Below are 22,303 nucleotides of genomic sequence, written 5' to 3'. Positions count from 1 at the left end.
GTTTAGCGCCCCATCCCGACCTGCTCCAGGAGCTCGTGGCGTCCTCTCACCTCCTCGTGGTTCCTCTTGAGGAAGATCAGCTCCTCCTTCAGGCCCTCGATCTGCATCTCCAGGTCGCTCCTGGCCAGAGTCAGCTCGTCCAGGACCCTCCTGAGCCCGGCGATGTCGGCCTCCACCGACTGCCGCATGGCCAGCTCGCTCTCATACCTGCAGGCGGCACAGAGATGGCGTTTCTGAGGCTGTTCTGAAGCTGTTCTGAAGCTGTTTCTGAAGCTGTTCTGAAGCTGTTCTGAAGCTGTTTCTGAAGCTGTTTCTGAAGCTGTTCTGAAGCTGTTCTGAAGCTGTTCTGAAGCTGTTCTGAAGCTGTTTCTGAAGTTGTTCTGAAGTTGTTCTGAAGCTGTTCTGAAGCTGCTCTGAAGCTGTTCTGAAGCTGTTTCTGAAGCTGTTCTGAAGCTGTTCTGAAGCTGTTCTGAAGCTGTTCTGAAGCTGTTCTGAAGCTGTTCTGAAGCTGTTCTGAAGCTGTTCTGAAGCTGTTTCTGAAGCTGTTCTGAAGCTGTTCTGAAGCTGTTTCCGAAGCTGTTCTGAAGCTGTTCTGAAGCTGTTCTGAAGCTGTTTCTGAAGCTGTTCTGAAGCTGTTCTGAAGCTGTTCTGAAGCTGTTCTGAAGCTGTTCTGAAGCTGTTCTGAAGCTGTTCTGAAGCTGTTCTGAAGCTGTTTCTGAAGCTGTTTCCGAAGCTGTTCTGAAGCTGTTTCTGAAGCTGTTTCTGAAGCTGTTCTGAAGCTGTTCTGAAGCTGTTTCTGAAGCTGTTCTGAAGCTGTTTCTGAAGCTGTTTCTGAAGCTGTTCTGAAGCTGTTCTGAAGCTGTTTCTGAAGCTGTTTCTGAAGCTGTTTCTGAAGCTGTTCTGAAGCTGTTCTGAAGCTGTTCTGAAGCTGTTCTGAAGCTGTTCTGAAGCTGTTCTGAAGCTGTTTCTGAAGCTGTTCTGAAGCTGTTCTGAAGCTGTTTCTGAAGTTGTTCTGAAGCTGTTTCTGAAGCTGTTTCTGAAGCTGTTTCTGAAGCTGTTCTGAAGCTGTTTCTGAAGCTGTTCTGAAGCTGTTTCTGAAGCTGTTTCTGAAGCTGTTTCTGAAGCTGTTTCTGAAGCTGTTCTGAAGCTGTTCTGAAGCTGTTTCTGAAGTTGTTCTGAAGCTGTTTCTGAAGCTGTTTCTGAAGCTGTTCTGAAGCTGTTTCTGAAGCTGTTCTGAAGCTGTTTCTGAAGCTGTTCTGAAGCTGTTCTGAAGCTGTTTCTGAAGCTGTTCTGAAGCTGTTTCTGAAGCTGTTCTGAAGCTGTTCTGAAGCTGTTCTGAAGCTGTTCTGAAGCTGTTTCTGAAGCTGTTCTGAAGCTGTTTCTGAAGCTGTTCTGAAGCTGTTTCTGAAGCTGCTCTGAAGCTGTTCTGAAGCTGTTCTGAAGCTGTTCTGAAGCTGTTCTGAAGCTGTTTCTGAAGCTGTTCTGAAGCTGTTCTGAAGCTGTTTCTGAAGCTGTTCTGAAGCTGTTTCCGAAGTTGTTCTGAAGCTGTTCTGAAGCTGTTTCTGAAGCTGTTCTGAAGCTGTTTCTGAAGCTGTTCTGAAGCTGTTTCCGAAGTTGTTCTGAAGCTGTTCTGAAGCTGTTTCTGAAGCTGTTCTGAAGCTGTTCTGAAGCTGTTTCTGAAGCTGTTCTGAAGCTGTTTCTGAAGCTGTTCTGAAGCTGTTTCTGAAGCTGTTCTGAAGCTGTTCTGAAGCTGTTTCTGAAGCTGTTTCTGAAGCTGTTTCTGAAGCTGTTCTGAAGCTGTTCTGAAGCTGTTCTGAGGCTGTTCTGAAGCTGTTCTGAAGCTGTTTCTGAAGCTGTTCTGAAGCTGTTTCTGAAGCTGTTCTGAAGCTGTTTCTGAAGCTGTTCTGAAGCTGTTTCTGAAGCTGTTCTGAAGCTGTTCTGAAGCTGTTCTGAAGCTGTTTCTGAAGCTGTTCTGAAGCTGTTTCTGAAGCTGTTTCTGAAGCTGTTCTGAAGCTGTTCTGAAGCTGTTCTGAAGCTGTTTCTGAAGCTGTTCTGAAGCTGTTCTGAAGCTGTTCTGAAGCTGTTCTGAAGCTGTTTCTGAAGCTGCTCTGAAGCTGTTCTGAAGCTGTTTCTGAAGCTGTTCTGAAGCTGTTCTGAAGCTGTTCTGAAGCTGTTCTGAAGCTGTTTCTGAAGCTGTTCTGAAGCTGTTCTGAAGCTGTTTCTGAAGCTGTTTCTGAAGCTGTTCTGAAGCTGTTTCTGAAGCTGTTTCTGAAGCTGTTCTGAAGCTGTTCTGAAGCTGTTCTGAAGCTGTTCTGAAGCTGTTCTGAAGCTGTTTCTGAAGCTGCTCTGAAGCTGTTCTGAAGCTGTTTCTGAAGCTGTTCTGAAGCTGTTCTGAAGCTGTTCTGAAGCTGTTTCTGAAGCTGTTCTGAAGCTGTTCTGAAGCTGTTCTGAAGCTGTTCTGAAGCTGTTCTGAAGCTGTTCTGAAGCTGTTTCTGAAGCTGCTCTGAAGCTGTTCTGAAGCTGTTTCTGAAGCTGTTCTGAAGCTGTTCTGAAGCTGTTCTGAAGCTGTTCTGAAGCTGTTTCTGAAGCTGTTCTGAAGCTGTTCTGAAGCTGTTCTGAAGCTGTTCTGAAGCTGTTTCTGAAGCTGTTCTGAAGCTGTTTCTGAAGCTGTTCTGAAGCTGTTCTGAAGCTGTTCTGAAGCTGCTCTGAAGCTGTTTCTGAAGCTGTTCTGAAGCTGTTCTGAAGCTGTTCTGAAGCTGTTTCTGAAGCTGTTCTGAAGCTGTTCTGAAGCTGTTCTGAAGCTGTTCTGAAGCTGTTCTGAAGCTGTTCTGAAGCTGTTCTGAAGCTGTTTCTGACCACACTTTGAGATGAATTTCCATCAGACTTCATGACTGTATTCACTCACTTGACCCTGAAGTCGTCTGCAGCCAGCTTTGCGTTGTCGATGGAGAGGTAGATGCCCCCGCTGACCCGGGTCGCAGCCTGGATCTGCAGGACCAGAGGGTCAGTTTTATAAGTAGTTCTACAAGTTTTTATCCAGGTTGGCAAACGTTCACATATCAGCACGATATCCTGGGAAATTAAAGAGTGAAATGTGGTTCTTTTCTCACATGAACACATTTATCAGCGTTCCTCTCCTCAGTCGCCTCAAAAAAGTGTTTTTAAATTGGCTCTGTATGAACGAATTGGATTATTTTGTAAATAATTATGATTACAATGAATTGAATTCCAATTGGCTTGAATTGGACTTTATTATCTAAGTGCCTTGAGATGACATTTGTTGTATTTGGCGCTATATAAATAAAACTGAATTGAATTTACAGAGAAGACAGACACAGAATCTGTGTTTGCTTTAGTTTCTGATGAAATGAAGTTAAAACGGGTTCAGATATCATGTCTCAGGATGAACCGGCCACCGGAAACCGAACGTTTTGAGTGGATCTGTTTCAGAGGATACAGTCTGATAGAGAGATATGCATGCATCATTTTAGTTGTTTTTCTGTAGACAGCAATAGCGACTGGCCAGACCTGTTGACTGCCAAATAAAAAGAAGAATTTAAATCCAAATTTTGTTGAATGATTTAAAATAACATTCATCCAAAAAAATGATATTCAATATTTTCAGTGATATTTATATACTGTATATCTAACAAAGTATGCTGGAATAGTGTTCAGCTTTTGGAAAGTAAATAGTTTGTTTCAATGTTACGACAGTGCACTTCTGAGTTTATACGATTGGTTTTGATGTTTGGAAGGGAATGATTTTTGGTGAAATATGAACAAGGATTCATTGTCAACTTCAGATTTTAAGTATTTTATTCAAATAAATGCGGAAAAATGACCTGAAACACCATGTTTGTCTCATGTTGAATATATTTTACATTCATGCAGGCTGCTTGTGTGACTCAGTAACAGCTACTGATCAAGTCATGATAGTTTTGTAATAGTGAGTAAATACTACTGACAGATTTTTGGGTAAACTTTCACCAAATGGAGACATTTTTAAATCCAGGTTAAAACATTTATTTTCTCATGTGTCTATGCATGAAATATCTTTGAACTTATCTGGACTGTTGCTTGTTTTTAAATTCATTTAAATTATTTTATTTGTTTCTCTTTATATTCTTTTATGTATTTTTAATGCTTCTTCCACTCCCTGCTGCAATGCTTTTATTTTATGTGACGCACTTTGAGCTGTTTGTACATGAAATGTGCTATATAAATAAATTTGATTTGATTTGATTTAAACTAAATAGAGTAGTTTTACATGTCACTGAATCTAAAACGGTGCATTTTTCTGGACTTCTTAAAAAAAAAAGGGGCAAAATTGAGAGTATAGCCACTTCTCCAGGGACCACCACACCACGGGATACAGGCGGTGTGAGGCAGCGGTCACCTGACTGAGCGCCCTACCTTTCCCTGCAGCTCTGTGATGATGGCGTAGAAGGCGCTGAAGTCCCTGGCGGAGGGGGAGCTCTTCAGCTCCAGGAACTGGCGGATCTTCAGCTCCAGCTCGGCGTTGGCCGCCTCCAGCTTGCGCACCTTCTCCAGGTAGGTGGCCAGGCGGTCGTTCAGGTTCTGCATGGTCTCCTTCTTACTGACGGAGATGTTGCCGCCGCCGTCTGCTCCACCTGCTGCATCACTGAAGCTGAAGCCATAGCCGTAGCCACCGCCACCGCCACCGCCACCGCCGCCGCCGCCGCTGCCTCCGTACGAGGACATGGAGGAGCCGGCGGAGGACATCCTCATCCGGGAGCCCCCGATGGCCCCGTACATGGACCTGCTGCTGCCCAGGTAGGCCGCTCCCCCCGTGGATCTGTAGGACGTCATCGTGTTGGTGATGAAGGTTCAGAAGGTTCAGGCTGCTTCAGGCGGCTTGGTCTGCGGAGGAGAGAGTGGAGAGCTGAGGCAGCAGCCGGTGTTTTATACCGTCAGAGCGGGAGGATGGCGAGCCAAGTCTGGAGGGACACACCCTGTCTAATGTGTAAACATCTGAAGCCTTAATGACTTTAGGTGTGCCCGAGTTATGTGGAATCCACCGATTAGCTGCCGGTGACTGACAGATGCTTTAAGGTGCCAACTTTCATTTCACGTCAGCCGGAGAAGGGCCAGTTCAGACACGAGTGACTTTCACCTGTAATCTGTCCATAGAACACCTGCAGCTGTCAGAGACTGACCGCTTTGCTGGAGTGTCGGTGACCTTCAAAGCTGCATCTCACTGCCTCCCTTTAATCATGAGCAAACAGGGGAGAAAACCATCCTCCAGAAACATGGGCAGCTATCAAACAGCTTTAGAATGAGGAAAACACATTATCTGAGCCACCAAGTCAGTTTGTTGAAGCAGAAAACTAGAAAACTATCCCCATCCTCACGAGTTTGCACGAGGGTTTAATGACTTTTCTGTGAATGTGGGCCCCACTATTGGAGGGAAAACTCCTACTCCAAGTGGACGCCCCTAGGACTATGATGGCTGTTTCTCTTCTTTTAGCAGCTTTGATCCCCCTGATGCTGATGATGAACTTAAAGTAATAGATCAACTCAAACCTTCAGGTCAAATTCTCCATTATTAAACCATTAACTTGTATCTTTTCACTCTCATTGGGAAATGGCTTCGTCCCAAATGACTTAAATACCAGTTATTCCCATTTGATGATCAAAGTGTTTATTCTAATTATCGTCCAATATTGCCAAGTTTTTCAAAGATCCTTGAAAAACATGTACACAGAAGAACTCTTCAGCACTTGAATCCAAACAATATTTTGTTTAACCATCAATAAGGCTTCAGAAAGAGACATTCAACACAGGTGGCTTCACTACGCCTCACCAACCAAATCCTCTCTGCACCCGACAACAACGAGTTTACACTCAGTGGATCTAAAGCGTTCGGTACGGTGAACCATGGGGTCCTTTTGTCCAAACTGTCTGGGTTTAAAGCTGATGTGTACAAGTGGTGCAAGAGTTATGTTGTCAATAGAAGTCAGTTTGTTTATTTTAGTAACTGTATGTCCAACAAAAAAGTTATGACCTGTGGTGTGGCACAAGGTTCAGGGTCCTTTATTACTGTAAAGACAACAAAACAAGGCTGCTCAATTTCTCCATTGATAAAATAAATTCACAACTCTACAACATAAAAAATCATGTAGAATATAGCATATACTTTGTTGTCTACAGTAGTAGATCAACCCTCATCTTACTTTGAAGCTCCCAGATCAAGAAGTGACGTCGACGCAGCTTTAGCAGCAGAGAAGCTATCAGGCTTGTGTTGATAATAATAAACTCCTGGACTATTTTCAAACTTCCAAATGCATCGTTTTGTGAGTACAGACCATATTTGTACTACTGTAGAAGTTTGGTGTCATAGCATGTGATTTTAGTGTGGTAATTTTGGAGATACTGCCAAGGCATGAGAGAATACTAAAACATGATGAAACTAAAAACTAAACAAAAACAAACATGGCGAAAACCCCATGGACATGACAATGGTGTGGTTCTCCATAAACCCTCCCAGGATTTCTAACCTCTCCAGCACTGATTCATTGCAGCTTATCGTTTATTATCTATTGTATAGATTTTTTGTGATATACTCTTGTTGTAATGCTCTATAAAAGTGCAAAGCGGCAGACTGCTCTGACTCTAAGATAACAGAACAGAGAGATTAACCAGCCTCACAACTGAACTGTGCAGCCTGAAGATGGCATGAATTCATGTATAAAGAGGTCCATGTGTCCCACTGTGCAGCATCCCCTCTTCCTTTAACAACATCTGTAAACGTCTGGAACCGAGGAGCCCAGCTGCTGGACCTCTGGCAGAGGAATGTTGTCCCATTCCTGTCTGATGGAGGACTCCTGGGTCTTCTTTGCTGTATCTAAATGTTTTCAGGTGGTGAAACATCTGGACCAGCAGCCGGACTCTTCTACCATGAAGCTGCTGGAACAGATGCAGGATGTGGTTTAACTGTGTCCTGCTGAAGTATGCAAGGCCTTCCCTGAAGAAGGGAGCAGATGTTGCTCTAACATCTGTTTATACCTTTCAGCACTGATGTAGCCATTCCAGATGTGCAGGTTTACAGTTCCAGATGCTCCAATGCCAACCAGCTGGGGGCTGAGAGGACAGGAAAGAGGGGACAACAAGCAGCGTAACACCAAGTTAATGACAACAATGATGTCACATGTACATGGAGAGGTGCATCATGGGAGCTCCCCCAGCAGGCTGGGCCTATAGCAGCGTAACTATGGGATGTTTCAGGGTCAGCTGAGCCATCCCTAACTATAAGCTTTATCAGAAAGGAAAGTTTTAAGCCTGATCTTACAGGGTCGTCTGATGGCTGCAGACTTTCCTCTTTAACTCTGCAGATCTTTTTGTTCAAGAGACTTTTTGGCTGTGTTCGAAACCGCCTACTTCTCCCACTACTCATACTAACTTTTTTTAAGTTCCCAGATGCATACTAGATTCTCCTAAATGTTGGGTATGCATCATGAGGTTACTACTCATACTCAAACTACCCAAGATGCAACGTAGCGTGACGTCGCCGATCGTTATTTCCTGTCAAAACGGCAGTTTCAAGCTAGCTACAACGAGGGTAGGTTCACTTCCTGTTTTCAAAACAAAAGCACCAATTGTATGGTAATGGCTTTCCCTATGATAAAAGGCAACGGGTATTTTATTTTGTGAAAATAACAGGAAGTGCGTTGCTCACTGCGGCTAGCTTTAGTAGCGCCGAATTCGTGGGAACAAAATTGTAAACAGCCGGTATTTTGTCAGGTTTTCAACACGTTGGGGATCTAAACGACTACTTTCTCACCTGAAAATGTTTCAAATGTTGCTAAAGTTTACAGAGTTTAGAGCTTAAGGGAAATCAGCTTCAGGCCGGCTGATTTCGGCTCGGGCAGGAGCGAAATGCATTGTGGGTAAACGCTCTACATACTGTCTGATTAATGAGTATGTAGTATGTAGTATGTAGTATGCAGTATGCAGTATGTAGTATGTAGTATGTAGTATGCAGTATGCAGTATGTAGTATGTAGTATGTAGTATGTAGTATGTAGTATGCAGTATGTAGTATGTAGTATGTAGTATGTAGTATATAGTATGCAGTATGTAGTATGTAGTATGTAGTATGTAGTATGCAGTATGCAGTATGTAGTATGTAGTATAGAAGTATGTAGTATGTAGTATGCAGTATGTAGTATGTAGTATGGAAGTATGTAGTATTTAGTATGCAGTATGTAGTATGTAGTATGTAGTATGTAGTATGGAAGTATGCAGTATGCAGTATGTGGTATGTAGTATGTAGTATGGAAGTATGTAGTATGCAGTATGTAGTATGTAGTATGTAGTATGGAAGTATGTAGTATGCAGTATGTAGTATGTAGTATGTAGTATGTAGTATATAGTATGCAGTATGTAGTATGCAGTATGTAGTATGCAGTATGCAGTATGTAGTATGCAGTATGTAGTATGCAGTATGTAGTATGCAGTATGCAGTATGTAGTATGCAGTATGTAGTATGCAGTATGCAGTATGTAGTATGCAGTATGTAGTATGCAGTATGTAGTATGTAGTATGCAGTATGTAGTATGCAGTATGTAGTATGCAGTATGCAGTATGTAGTATGCAGTATGTAGTATGCAGTATGTAGTATGCAGTATGCAGTATATAGTATGCAGTATGCAGTATGTAGTATGCAGTATGCAGTATGTAGTATGTAGTATATAGTATGCAGTATGTAGTATGTAGTATGCAGTATGTAGTATGGAAGTATGTAGTATGCAGTATGTAGTATGCAGTATGTAGTATGCAGTATGTAGTATGGAAGTATGTAGTATGCAGTATGTAGTATGTAGTATATAGTATGCAGTATGTAGTATGCAGTATGTAGTATGCAGTATGCAGTATGCAGTATGTAGTATATAGTATGCAGTATGTAGTATGCAGTATGTAGTATGTAGTATGTAGTATGGAAGTATGTAGTATGCAGTATGTAGTATGTAGTATGTAGTATGTAGTATATAGTATGGAAGTATGTAGTATTTAGTATGCAGTATGTAGTATGTAGTATGTAGTATGTAGTATGGAAGTATGCAGTATGCAGTATGTGGTATGTAGTATGTAGTATGGAAGTATGTAGTATGCAGTATGTAGTATGTAGTATGTAGTATGGAAGTATGTAGTATGCAGTATGTAGTATGTAGTATGTAGTATGTAGTATGTAGTATATAGTATGCAGTATGTAGTATGCAGTATGTAGTATGTAGTATAGAAGTATGTAGTATGTAGTATGCAGTATGTAGTATGTAGTATGGAAGTATGTAGTATTTAGTATGCAGTATGTAGTATGTAGTATGTAGTATGTAGTATGGAAGTATGCAGTATGCAGTATGTGGTATGTAGTATGTAGTATGGAAGTATGTAGTATGCAGTATGTAGTATGTAGTATGTAGTATGGAAGTATGTAGTATGCAGTATGTAGTATGTAGTATGTAGTATATAGTATGCAGTATGTAGTATGCAGTATGTAGTATGCAGTATGCAGTATGTAGTATGCAGTATGTAGTATGCAGTATGTAGTATGTAGTATGCAGTATGTAGTATGCAGTATGTAGTATGCAGTATGCAGTATGTAGTATGCAGTATGTAGTATGCAGTATGCAGTATGTAGTATGCAGTATGTAGTATGCAGTATGTAGTATGTAGTATGCAGTATGTAGTATGCAGTATGTAGTATGCAGTATGCAGTATGTAGTATGCAGTATGTAGTATGCAGTATGTAGTATGCAGTATGCAGTATATAGTATGCAGTATGCAGTATGTAGTATGCAGTATGCAGTATGTAGTATGTAGTATATAGTATGCAGTATGTAGTATGTAGTATGCAGTATGTAGTATGGAAGTATGTAGTATGCAGTATGTAGTATGCAGTATGTAGTATGCAGTATGTAGTATGGAAGTATGTAGTATGCAGTATGTAGTATGTAGTATATAGTATGCAGTATGTAGTATGCAGTATGTAGTATGCAGTATGCAGTATGCAGTATGTAGTATATAGTATGCAGTATGTAGTATGCAGTATGTAGTATGTAGTATGTAGTATGGAAGTATGTAGTATGCAGTATGTAGTATGTAGTATGTAGTATGTAGTATATAGTATGCAGTATGTAGTATGCAGTATGCAGTATGTAGTATGTAGTATGCAGTATGTAGTATGCAGTATGTAGTATGCAGTATGCAGTATGTAGTATGCAGTATGTAGTATGCAGTATGCAGTATGTAGTATGCAGTATGTAGTATGCAGTATGTAGTATGTAGTATGCAGTATGTAGTATGCAGTATGTAGTATGCAGTATGCAGTATGTAGTATGCAGTATGTAGTATGCAGTATGCAGTATATAGTATGCAGTATGCAGTATGTAGTATGCAGTATGCAGTATGTAGTATGTAGTATATAGTATGCAGTATGTAGTATGTAGTATGGAAGTATGTAGTATGCAGTATGTAGTATGCAGTATGTAGTATGGAAGTATGTAGTATGCAGTATGTAGTATGCAGTATGTAGTATGGAAGTATGTAGTATGCAGTATGTAGTATGTAGTATATAGTATGCAGTATGTAGTATGCAGTATGTAGTATGCAGTATGCAGTATGCAGTATGCAGTATGTAGTATATAGTATGCAGTATGTAGTATGCAGTATGTAGTATGTAGTATGCAGTATATAGTATGCAGTATGAAGTATGCAGTATGCAGTATGCAGTATGCAGTATGTAGTATGGAAGTATGTAGTATGCAGTATGTAGTATGTAGTATGGAAGAATGTAGTATGTAGTATGCAGTATGTAGTATATAGTATGCAGTATGGCAGTATGTAGTATGTAGTATGTCGTATGCAGTATGTAGTATGTAGTATGGAAGTATGTAGTATGTAGTATGCAGTATGTAGTATGTAGTATGTAGTATGGAAGTATGTAGTATGAAGTATGTAGTATGTAGTAGGAAGTATGTAGTATGTAGTATGGAAGTATGTAGTATGTAGTAGGAAGTATGTAGTATGTAGTATGGAAGTATGTAAGTATGTAGTATGTAGTATGCAGTATGCAGTATGTAGTATGCAGTATGCAGTATGTAGTATGCAGTATGTAGTATGTAGTATGCAGTATGCAGTATGCAGTATGTAGTATGGAAGTATGTAGTATGCAGTATGCAGTATGCAGTATGTAGTATGTAGTAGGAAGTATGTAGTATGTAGTATGGAAGTATGTAAGTATGTAGTATGTAGTATGCAGTATGCAGTATGTAGTATGCAGTATGCAGTATGTAGTATGCAGTATGTAGTATGTAGTATGCAGTATGCAGTATGCAGTATGTAGTATGGAAGTATGTAGTATGTAGTATGCAGTATGCAGTATGTAGTATGCAGTATGTAGTATGCAGTATGTAGTATGTAGTATGCAGTATGTAGTATGCAGTATGCAGTATGCAGTATGTAGTATATAGTATGCAGTATGTAGTATGCAGTATGTAGTATGTAGTATGTAGTATGGAAGTATGTAGTATGCAGTATGTAGTATGTAGTATGTAGTATGTAGTATATAGTATGCAGTATGTAGTATGCAGTATGCAGTATGTAGTATGCAGTATGTAGTATGCAGTATGTAGTATGTAGTATGCAGTATGTAGTATGCAGTATGTAGTATGCAGTATGCAGTATGTAGTATGCAGTATGTAGTATGCAGTATGCAGTATGTAGTATGCAGTATGTAGTATGCAGTATGCAGTATGCAGTATGCAGTATGTAGTATGCAGTATGTAGTATGCAGTATGCAGTATGTAGTATGCAGTATGTAGTATGCAGTATGCAGTATATAGTATGCAGTATGCGGTATGTAGTATGCAGTATGCAGTATGTAGTATGTAGTATATAGTATGCAGTATGTAGTATGTAGTATGCAGTATGTAGTATGGAAGTATGTAGTATGCAGTATGTAGTATGCAGTATGTAGTATGGAAGTATGTAGTATGCAGTATGTAGTATGCAGTATGTAGTATGGAAGTATGTAGTATGCAGTATGTAGTATGCAGTATATAGTATGCAGTATGTAGTATGCAGTATGTAGTATGCAGTATGCAGTATGCAGTATGTAGTATATAGTATGCAGTATGTAGTATGCAGTATGTAGTATGTAGTATGAAGTATGCAGTATGCAGTATGCAGTATGTAGTATGCATTATGCAGTATGCAGTATGCAGTATGTAGTATGGAAGTATGTAGTATGCAGTATGTAGTATGTAGTATGGAAGAATGTAGTATGTAGTATGCAGTATGTAGTATATAGTATGCAGTATGGCAGTATGTAGTATGTAGTATGTCGTATGCAGTATGTAGTATGTAGTATGGAAGTATGTAGTATGTAGTATGCAGTATGTAGTATGTAGTATGTAGTATGGAAGTATGTAGTATGAAGTATGTAGTATGTAGTAGGAAGTATGTAGTATGTAGTATGGAAGTATGTAGTATGTAGTAGGAAGTATGTAGTATGTAGTATGGAAGTATGTAAGTATGTAGTATGTAGTATGCAGTATGCAGTATGTAGTATGCAGTATGCAGTATGTAGTATGCAGTATGCAGTATGTAGTATGCAGTATGCAGTATGTAGTATGGAAGTATGTAGTATGTAGTATGCAGTATGCAGTATGTAGTATGTAGTAGGAAGTATGTAGTATGTAGTATGGAAGTATGTAAGTATGTAGTATGTAGTATGCAGTATGCAGTATGTAGTATGCAGTATGCAGTATGTAGTATGCAGTATGTAGTATGTAGTATGCAGTATGCAGTATGCAGTATGTAGTATGGAAGTATGTAGTATGTAGTATGCAGTATGCAGTATGTAGTATGCAGTATGTAGTATGCAGTATGTAGTATGTAGTATGCAGTATGTAGTATGCAGTATGTAGTATGCAGTATGCAGTATGTAGTATGCAGTATGTAGTATGCAGTATGTAGTATGCAGTATGCAGTATATAGTATGCAGTATGCAGTATGTAGTATGCAGTATGCAGTATGTAGTATGTAGTATATAGTATGCAGTATGTAGTATGTAGTATGCAGTATGTAGTATGGAAGTATGTAGTATGCAGTATGTAGTATGCAGTATGTAGTATGCAGTATGTAGTATGGAAGTATGTAGTATGCAGTATGTAGTATGTAGTATATAGTATGCAGTATGTAGTATGCAGTATGTAGTATGCAGTATGCAGTATGCAGTATGTAGTATATAGTATGGAAGTATGTAGTATGCAGTATGTAGTATGTAGTATGTAGTATGGAAGTATGTAGTATGCAGTATGTAGTATGTAGTATGTAGTATGTAGTATGCAGTATGTAGTATGCAGTATGCAGTATGTAGTATGCAGTATGTAGTATGTAGTATGTAGTATGTAGTATGTAGTATGTAGTATGTAGTATGCAGTATGTAGTATGCAGTATGCAGTATGTAGTATGCAGTATGTAGTATGTAGTATGCAGTATGTAGTATGCAGTATGTAGTATGCAGTATGCAGTATGTAGTATGCAGTATGTAGTATGTAGTATGCAGTATGTAGTATGCAGTATGTAGTATGTAGTATGCAGTATGTAGTATGCAGTATGTAGTATGCAGTATGCAGTATGTAGTATGCAGTATGTAGTATGCAGTATGCAGTATATAGTATGCAGTATGCAGTATGTAGTATGCAGTATGCAGTATGTAGTATGTAGTATATAGTATGCAGTATGTAGTATGTAGTATGCAGTATGTAGTATGGAAGTATGTAGTATGCAGTATGTAGTATGGAAGTATGTAGTATGCAGTATGTAGTATGCAGTATGTAGTATGGAAGTATGTAGTATGCAGTATGTAGTATGCAGTATATAGTATGCAGTATGTAGTATGCAGTATGTAGTATGTAGTATGCAGTATGCAGTATGTAGTATATAGTATGCAGTATGTAGTATGCAGTATGTAGTATGTAGTATGCAGTATATAGTATGCAGTATGAAGTATGCAGTATGCAGTATGCAGTATGTAGTATGCATTATGCAGTATGCAGTATGCAGTATGTAGTATGGAAGTATGTAGTATGCAGTATGTAGTATGTAGTATGGAAGAATGTAGTATGTAGTATGCAGTATGTAGTATATAGTATGCAGTATGGCAGTATGTAGTATGCAGTATGTAGTATGCAGTATGTAGTATGCAGTATGCAGTATGTAGTATGCAGTATGTAGTATGCAGTATGTAGTATGTAGTATGCAGTATGTAGTATGCAGTATGTAGTATGCAGTATGCAGTATGTAGTATGCAGTATGTAGTATGCAGTATGCAGTATATAGTATGCAGTATGTAGTATGCAGTATGCAGTATGCAGTATGTAGTATGTAGTATGCAGTATGTAGTATGCAGTATGCAGTATGTAGTATGGAAGTATGTAGTATGCAGTATGTAGTATGCAGTATGTAGTATGGAAGTATGTAGTATGCAGTATGTAGTATGCAGTATGTAGTATGGAAGTATGTAGTATGCAGTATGTAGTATGTAGTATATAGTATGCAGTATGTAGTATGCAGTATGTAGTATGCAGTATGCAGTATGCAGTATGTAGTATATAGTATGCAGTATGTAGTATGCAGTATGTAGTATGTAGTATGCAGTATGATAGTATGCAGTATGAAGTATGCAGTATGCAGTATGCAGTATGTAGTATGCATTATGCAGTATGCAGTATGCAGTATGTAGTATGGAAGTATGTAGTATGCAGTATGTAGTATGTAGTATGGAAGAATGTAGTATGTAGTATGCAGTATGTAGTATATAGTATGCAGTATGGCAGTATGTAGTATGTAGTATGTCGTATGCAGTATGTAGTATGTAGTATGGAAGTATGTAGTATGTAGTATGCAGTATGTAGTATGTAGTATGTAGTATGGAAGTATGTAGTATGAAGTATGTAGTATGTAGTAGGAAGTATGTAGTATGTAGTATGGAAGTATGTAGTATGTAGTAGGAAGTATGTAGTATGTAGTATGGAAGTATGTAAGTATGTAGTATGTAGTATGCAGTATGCAGTATGTAGTATGCAGTATGTAGTATGCAGTATGTAGTATGTAGTATGCAGTATGCAGTATGCAGTATGTAGTATGGAAGTATGTAGTATGTAGTATGCAGTATGCAGTATGTAGTATGTAGTATGCGATGTAGTATGTAGTATGGAAGTATGTAAGTATGTAGTATGTAGTATGCAGTATGCAGTATGTAGTATGCAGTATGCAGTATGTAGTATGCAGTATGTAGTATGTAGTATGCAGTATGCAGTATGCAGTATGTAGTATGGAAGTATGTAGTATGTAGTATGCAGTATGCAGTATGTAGTATGCAGTATGTAGTATGTAGTATGCAGTATGTAGTATGCAGTATGTAGTATGCAGTATGCAGTATGCAGTAAGTAGTATATAGATGCAGTATGTATGCAGTATGTAGTATGTAGTATGTAGTATGGAAGTATGTAGTATGCAGTATGTAGTATGTAGTATGTAGTATGTAGTATGTAGTATGCAGTATGTAGTATGCAGTATGCAGTATGTAGTATGCAGTATGTAGTATGCAGTATGTAGTATGAGTAGTATGCAGTATGTAGTATGCAGTATGTAGTAGTCAGTATCAGTAGTATGACAGTATGTAGTATGCAGTATGTAGTATGCAGTATGCAGTATGCAGTATGCAGTATGTAGTATGCAGTCATGTAGTATGCAGTATGCAGTATTGTAGTATGCAGTATGTAGTATGCAGTATGCAGTATGCAGTATGCAGTATGTAGTATGCAGTATGTAGTATGCAGTATGCAGTATGCAGTATGCAGTATGCAGTATGTAGTATGCAGTATATAGTATGAGTATTAGTATGTAGTATGTAGTATGTAGTATGTAGTATGGAAGTATGCAGTATGCAGTATGTAGTATGCAGTATGTAGTATGGAAGTATGCAGTATGCAGTATGTAGTATGCAGTATGTAGTATGGAAGTATGTAGTATGCAGTATGTAGTATGCAGTATGTAGTATGGAAGTATGTAGTATGCAGTATGTAGTATGTAGTATATAGTATGCAGTATGTAGTATGCAGTATGTAGTATGCAGTATGCAGTATGCAGTATGTAGTATATAGTATGCAGTATGTAGTATGCAGTATGTAGTATGTAGTATGAAGTATGCAGTATGCAGTATGCAGTATGTAGTATGCATTATGCAGTATGCAGTATGCAGTATGCAGTATGTAGTATGGAAGTATGTAGTATGCAGTATGTAGTATGTAGTATGGAGAATGTAGTATGTAGTATGCAGTATGTAGTATGTAGTATGCAGTATGGCAGTATGTAGTATGTAGTATGTCGTATGCAGTATGTAGTATGTAGTATGGAAGTATGTAGTATGTAGTATGCAGTATGTAGTATGTAGTATGTAGTATGGAAGTATGTAGTATGAAGTATGTAGTATGTAGTAGGAAGTATGTAGTATGTAGTATGGAAGTATGTAGTATGTAGTAGGAAGTATGTAGTATGTAGTATGGAAGTATGTAAGTATGTAGTATGTAGTATGCAGTATGCAGTATGTAGTATGCAGTATGCAGTATGTAGTATGCAGTATGTAGTATGTAGTATGCAGTATGCAGTATGCAGTATGTAGTATGGAAGTATGTAGTATGCAGTATGCAGTATGCAGTATGTAGTATGTAGTAGGAAGTATGTAGTATGTAGTATGGAAGTATGTAAGTATGTAGTATGTAGTATGCAGTATGCAGTATGTAGTATGCAGTATGCAGTATGTAGTATGCAGTATGTAGTATGTAGTATGCAGTATGCAGTATGCAGTATGTAGTATGGAAGTATGTAGTATGTAGTATGCAGTATGCAGTATGTAGTATGCAGTATGTAGTATGCAGTATGCAGTATGTAGTATGCAGTATGTAGTATGCAGTATGTAGTATGCAGTATGCAGTATGTAGTATGCAGTATGTAGTATGCAGTATGCAGTATGCAGTATGCAGTATGTAGTATGCAGTATGTAGTATGCAGTATGCAGTATGTAGTATGCAGTATGTAGTATGCAGTATGCAGTATGCAGTATGCAGTATATAGTATGCAGTATGCAGTATGCAGTATGCAGTATGTAGTATGCAGTATATAGTATGCAGTATGTAGTATGCAGTATGTAGTATGCAGTATGTAGTATGCAGTATGTAGTATGGAAGTATGTAGTATGCAGTATGTAGTATGTAGTATATAGTATGCAGTATGTAGTATGCAGTATGTAGTATGCAGTATGCAGTATGCAGTATGTAGTATATAGTATGCAGTATGTAGTATGCAGTATGTAGTATGTAGTATGTAGTATGGAAGTATGTAGTATGCAGTATGTAGTATGTAGTATGTAGTATGTAGTATATAGTATGCAGTATGTAGTATGCAGTATGCAGTATGTAGTATGCAGTATGTAGTATGCAGTATGTAGTATGCAGTATGCAGTATGTAGTATGCAGTATGTAGTATGCAGTATGCAGTATGTAGTATGCAGTATGTAGTATGCAGTATGCAGTATGTAGTATGCAGTATGTAGTATGCAGTATGCAGTATGTAGTATGCAGTATGTAGTATGCAGTATGCAGTATGTAGTATGCAGTATGTAGTATGCAGTATGCAGTATTTAGTATGCAGTATGCAGTATGTAGTATGCAGTATGCAGTATGTAGTATGTAGTATATAGTATGCAGTATGTAGTATGTAGTATGCAGTATGTAGTATGGAAGTATGCAGTATGCAGTATGTAGTATGCAGTATGTAGTATGGAAGTATGTAGTATGCAGTATGTAGTATGGAAGTATGTAGTATGCAGTATGTAGTATGCAGTATATAGTATGCAGTATGTAGTATGCAGTATGTAGTATGCAGTATGCAGTATGCAGTATGTAGTATATAGTATGCAGTATGTAGTATGCAGTATGTAGTATGTAGTATGCAGTATATAGTATGCAGTATGAAGTATGCAGTATGCAGTATGCAGTATGTAGTATGCATTATGCAGTATGCAGTATGCAGTATGTAGTATGGAAGTATGTAGTATGCAGTATGTAGTATGTAGTATGGAAGAATGTAGTATGTAGTATGCAGTATGTAGTATATAGTATGCAGTATGGCAGTATGTAGTATGCAGTATGTAGTATGCAGTATGTAGTATGCAGTATGCAGTATGTAGTATGCAGTATGTAGTATGCAGTATGTAGTATGCAGTATGCAGTATGTAGTATGCAGTATGTAGTATGCAGTATGCAGTATGTAGTATGCAGTATGTAGTATGCAGTATGCAGTATATAGTATGCAGTATGCAGTATGTAGTATGCAGTATGCAGTATGTAGTATGTAGTATATAGTATGCAGTATGTAGTATGTAGTATGCAGTATGTAGTATGGAAGTATGCAGTATGCAGTATGTAGTATGCAGTATGTAGTATGGAAGTATGTAGTATGCAGTATGTAGTATGCAGTATGTAGTATGGAAGTATGTAGTATGCAGTATGTAGTATGTAGTATATAGTATGCAGTATGTAGTATGCAGTATGTAGTATGCAGTATGCAGTATGCAGTATGTAGTATGTAGTATGCAGTATGTAGTATGCAGTATGTAGTATGTAGTATGCAGTATATAGTATGCAGTATGAAGTATGCAGTATGTAGTATGCAGTATGTAGTATGCATTATGCAGTATGCAGTATGCAGTATGTAGTATGGAAGTATGTAGTATGCAGTATGTAGTATGTAGTATGGAAGAATGTAGTATGTAGTATGCAGTATGTAGTATATAGTATGCAGTATGGCAGTATGTAGTATGTCGTATGTAGTATGCAGTATGTAGTATGCAGTATGCAGTATGTAGTATGCAGTATGTAGTATGCAGTATGCAGTATGTAGTATGCAGTATGTAGTATGCAGTATGCAGTATGTAGTATGCAGTATGCAGTATGCAGTATGCAGTATGTAGTATGCAGTATGTAGTATGCAGTATGTAGTATGTAGTATGCAGTATGTAGTATGCAGTATGTAGTATGCAGTATGCAGTATGTAGTATGCAGTATGTAGTATGCAGTATGCAGTATGTAGTATGCAGTATGCAGTATGTAGTATGCAGTATGCAGTATGTAGTATGTAGTATATAGTATGCAGTATGTAGTATGTAGTATGCAGTATGTAGTATGGAAGTATGTAGTATGCAGTATGTAGTATGCAGTATGTAGTATGGAAGTATGTAGTATGCAGTATGTAGTATGCAGTATGTAGTATGGAAGTATGTAGTATGCAGTATGTAGTATGCAGTATGTAGTATGCAGTATGTAGTATGCAGTATGTAGTATGTAGTATGCAGTATGCAGTATGTAGTATATAGTATGCAGTATGTAGTATGCAGTATGTAGTATGTAGTATGCAGTATATAGTATGCAGTATGAAGTATGCAGTATGCAGTATGCAGTATGTAGTATGCATTATGCAGTATGCAGTATGCAGTATGTAGTATGGAAGTATGTAGTATGCAGTATGCAGTATGTAGTATGGAAGAATGTAGTATGTAGTATGCAGTATGTAGTATATAGTATGCAGTATGGCAGTATGTAGTATGCAGTATGTAGTATGCAGTATGTAGTATGCAGTATGCAGTATGTAGTATGCAGTATGTAGTATGCAGTATGTAGTATGTAGTATGCAGTATGTAGTATGCAGTATGTAGTATGCAGTATGCAGTATGTAGTATGCAGTATGTAGTATGCAGTATGCAGTATATAGTATGCAGTATGCAGTATGTAGTATGCAGTATGCAGTATGCAGTATGTAGTATATAGTATGCAGTATGTAGTATGTAGTATGCAGTATGTAGTATGGAAGTATGTAGTATGCAGTATGTAGTATGCAGTATGTAGTATGGAAGTATGTAGTATGCAGTATGTAGTATGCAGTATGTAGTATGGAAGTATGTAGTATGCAGTATGTAGTATGTAGTATATAGTATGCAGTATGTAGTATGCAGTATGTAGTATGCAGTATGCAGTATGCAGTATGTAGTATATAGTATGCAGTATGTAGTATGCAGTATGTAGTATGTAGTATGCAGTATATAGTATGCAGTATGAAGTATGCAGTATGCAGTATGCAGTATGTAGTATGCATTATGCAGTATGCAGTATGCAGTATGTAGTATGGAAGTATGTAGTATGCAGTATGTAGTATGTAGTATGGAAGAATGTAGTATGTAGTATGCAGTATGTAGTATATAGTATGCAGTATGGCAGTATGTAGTATGTAGTATGTCGTATGCAGTATGTAGTATGTAGTATGGAAGTATGTAGTATGTAGTATGCAGTATGTAGTATGTAGTATGTAGTATGGAAGTATGTAGTATGAAGTATGTAGTATGTAGTAGGAAGTATGTAGTATGTAGTATGGAAGTATGTAGTATGTAGTAGGAAGTATGTAGTATGTAGCATGGAAGTATGTAAGTATGTAGTATGTAGTATGCAGTATGCAGTATGTAGTATGCAGTATGCAGTATGTAGTATGCAGTATGTAGTATGTAGTATGCAGTATGCAGTATGCAGTATGTAGTATGGAAGTATGTAGTATGTAGTATGCAGTATGCAGTATGTAGTATGTAGTAGGAAGTATGTAGTATGTAGTATGGAAGTATGTAAGTATGTAGTATGTAGTATGCAGTATGCAGTATGTAGTATGCAGTATGCAGTATGTAGTATGCAGTATGTAGTATGCAGTATGCAGTATGCAGTATGTAGTATGGAAGTATGTAGTATGTAGTATGCAGTATGCAGTATGTAGTATGCAGTATGTAGTATGTAGTATGCAGTATGCAGTATGCAGTATGCAGTATGCAGTATGCAGTATATAGTATGCAGTATGCAGTATGCAGTATGCAGTATGTAGTATGTAGTATGGAAGTATGTAGTATGCAGTATGTAGTATGTAGTATGTAGTATGTAGTATATAGTATGCAGTATGTAGTATGCAGTATGCAGTATGTAGTATGCAGTATGTAGTATGCAGTATGTAGTATGTAGTATGCAGTATGTAGTATGCAGTATGTAGTATGCAGTATGCAGTATGTAGTATGCAGTATGTAGTATGCAGTATGCAGTATGTAGTATGCAGTATGTAGTATGCAGTATGTAGTATGCAGTATGCAGTATGTAGTATGCAGTATGTAGTATGCAGTATGCAGTATATAGTATGCAGTATGCAGTATGTAGTATGCAGTATGCAGTATGCAGTATGCAGTATATAGTATGCAGTATGTAGTATGTAGTATGCAGTATGTAGTATGGAAGTATGCAGTATGCAGTATGTAGTATGCAGTATGTAGTATGGAAGTATGTAGTATGCAGTATGTAGTATGCAGTATGTAGTATGGAAGTATGTAGTATGCAGTATGTAGTATGCAGTATGTAGTATGGAAGTATGTAGTATGCAGTATGTAGTATGTAGTATATAGTATGCAGTATGTAGTATGCAGTATGTAGTATGCAGTATGCAGTATGCAGTATGTAGTATATAGTATGCAGTATGTAGTATGCAGTATGTAGTATGTAGTATGAAGTATGCAGTATGCAGTATGCAGTATGTAGTATGCATTATGCAGTATGCAGTATGCAGTATGTAGTATGGAAGTATGTAGTATGCAGTATGTAGTATGTAGTATGGAAGAATGTAGTATGTAGTATGCAGTATGTAGTATGTAGTATGCAGTATGGTAGTATGTAGTATGTAGTATGTCGTATGCAGTATGTAGTATGTAGTATGGAAGTATGTAGTATGTCGTATGCAGTATGCAGTATGTAGTATGTAGTATGGAAGTATGTAGTATGAAGTATGTAGTATGTAGTAGGAAGTATGTAGTATGTAGTATGGAAGTATGTAGTATGTAGTAGGAAGTATGTAGTATGTAGTATGGAAGTATGTAAGTATGTAGTATGTAGTATGCAGTATGCAGTATGTAGTATGCAGTATGCAGTATGTAGTATGCAGTATGTAGTATGTAGTATGCAGTATGCAGTATGCAGTATGTAGTATGGAAGTATGTAGTATGCAGTATGCAGTATGCAGTATGTAGTATGTAGTAGGAAGTATGTAGTATGTAGTATGGAAGTATGTAAGTATGTAGTATGTAGTATGCAGTATGCAGTATGTAGTATGCAGTATGCAGTATGTAGTATGCAGTATGCAGTATG

The 22,303-nt window shown here is 38.0% G+C and overlaps 1 protein-coding gene across 1 annotated transcript in view; it reads right to left on the bottom strand.

Annotated features, from left to right (window-relative positions):
- Positions 1 to 22,303, bottom strand: part of LOC142371152 (keratin, type I cytoskeletal 13-like) — a 40,901-nt gene that overhangs the window by 1,770 nt on the left and 16,828 nt on the right. The window contains exons 2-4 of the mRNA XM_075453764.1: positions 4,414 to 4,881; positions 2,906 to 2,988; positions 51 to 207 (exon numbers count right to left, since the gene is read on the bottom strand). Of these exons, the coding sequence (XP_075309879.1) occupies positions 51 to 207; positions 2,906 to 2,988; positions 4,414 to 4,830 (657 nt within the window). The 5' untranslated portion in view covers positions 4,831 to 4,881. The remainder of the gene's footprint in view (positions 1 to 50; positions 208 to 2,905; positions 2,989 to 4,413; positions 4,882 to 22,303) is intronic.

The sequence above is a fragment of the Odontesthes bonariensis genome, chromosome 21 (genome assembly GCF_027942865.1).
Source record: "Odontesthes bonariensis isolate fOdoBon6 chromosome 21, fOdoBon6.hap1, whole genome shotgun sequence".
Taxonomy (NCBI): Eukaryota; Metazoa; Chordata; class Actinopteri; order Atheriniformes; family Atherinopsidae; genus Odontesthes; species Odontesthes bonariensis.
This window is presented reverse-complemented; position numbering and strand designations above follow the sequence as displayed.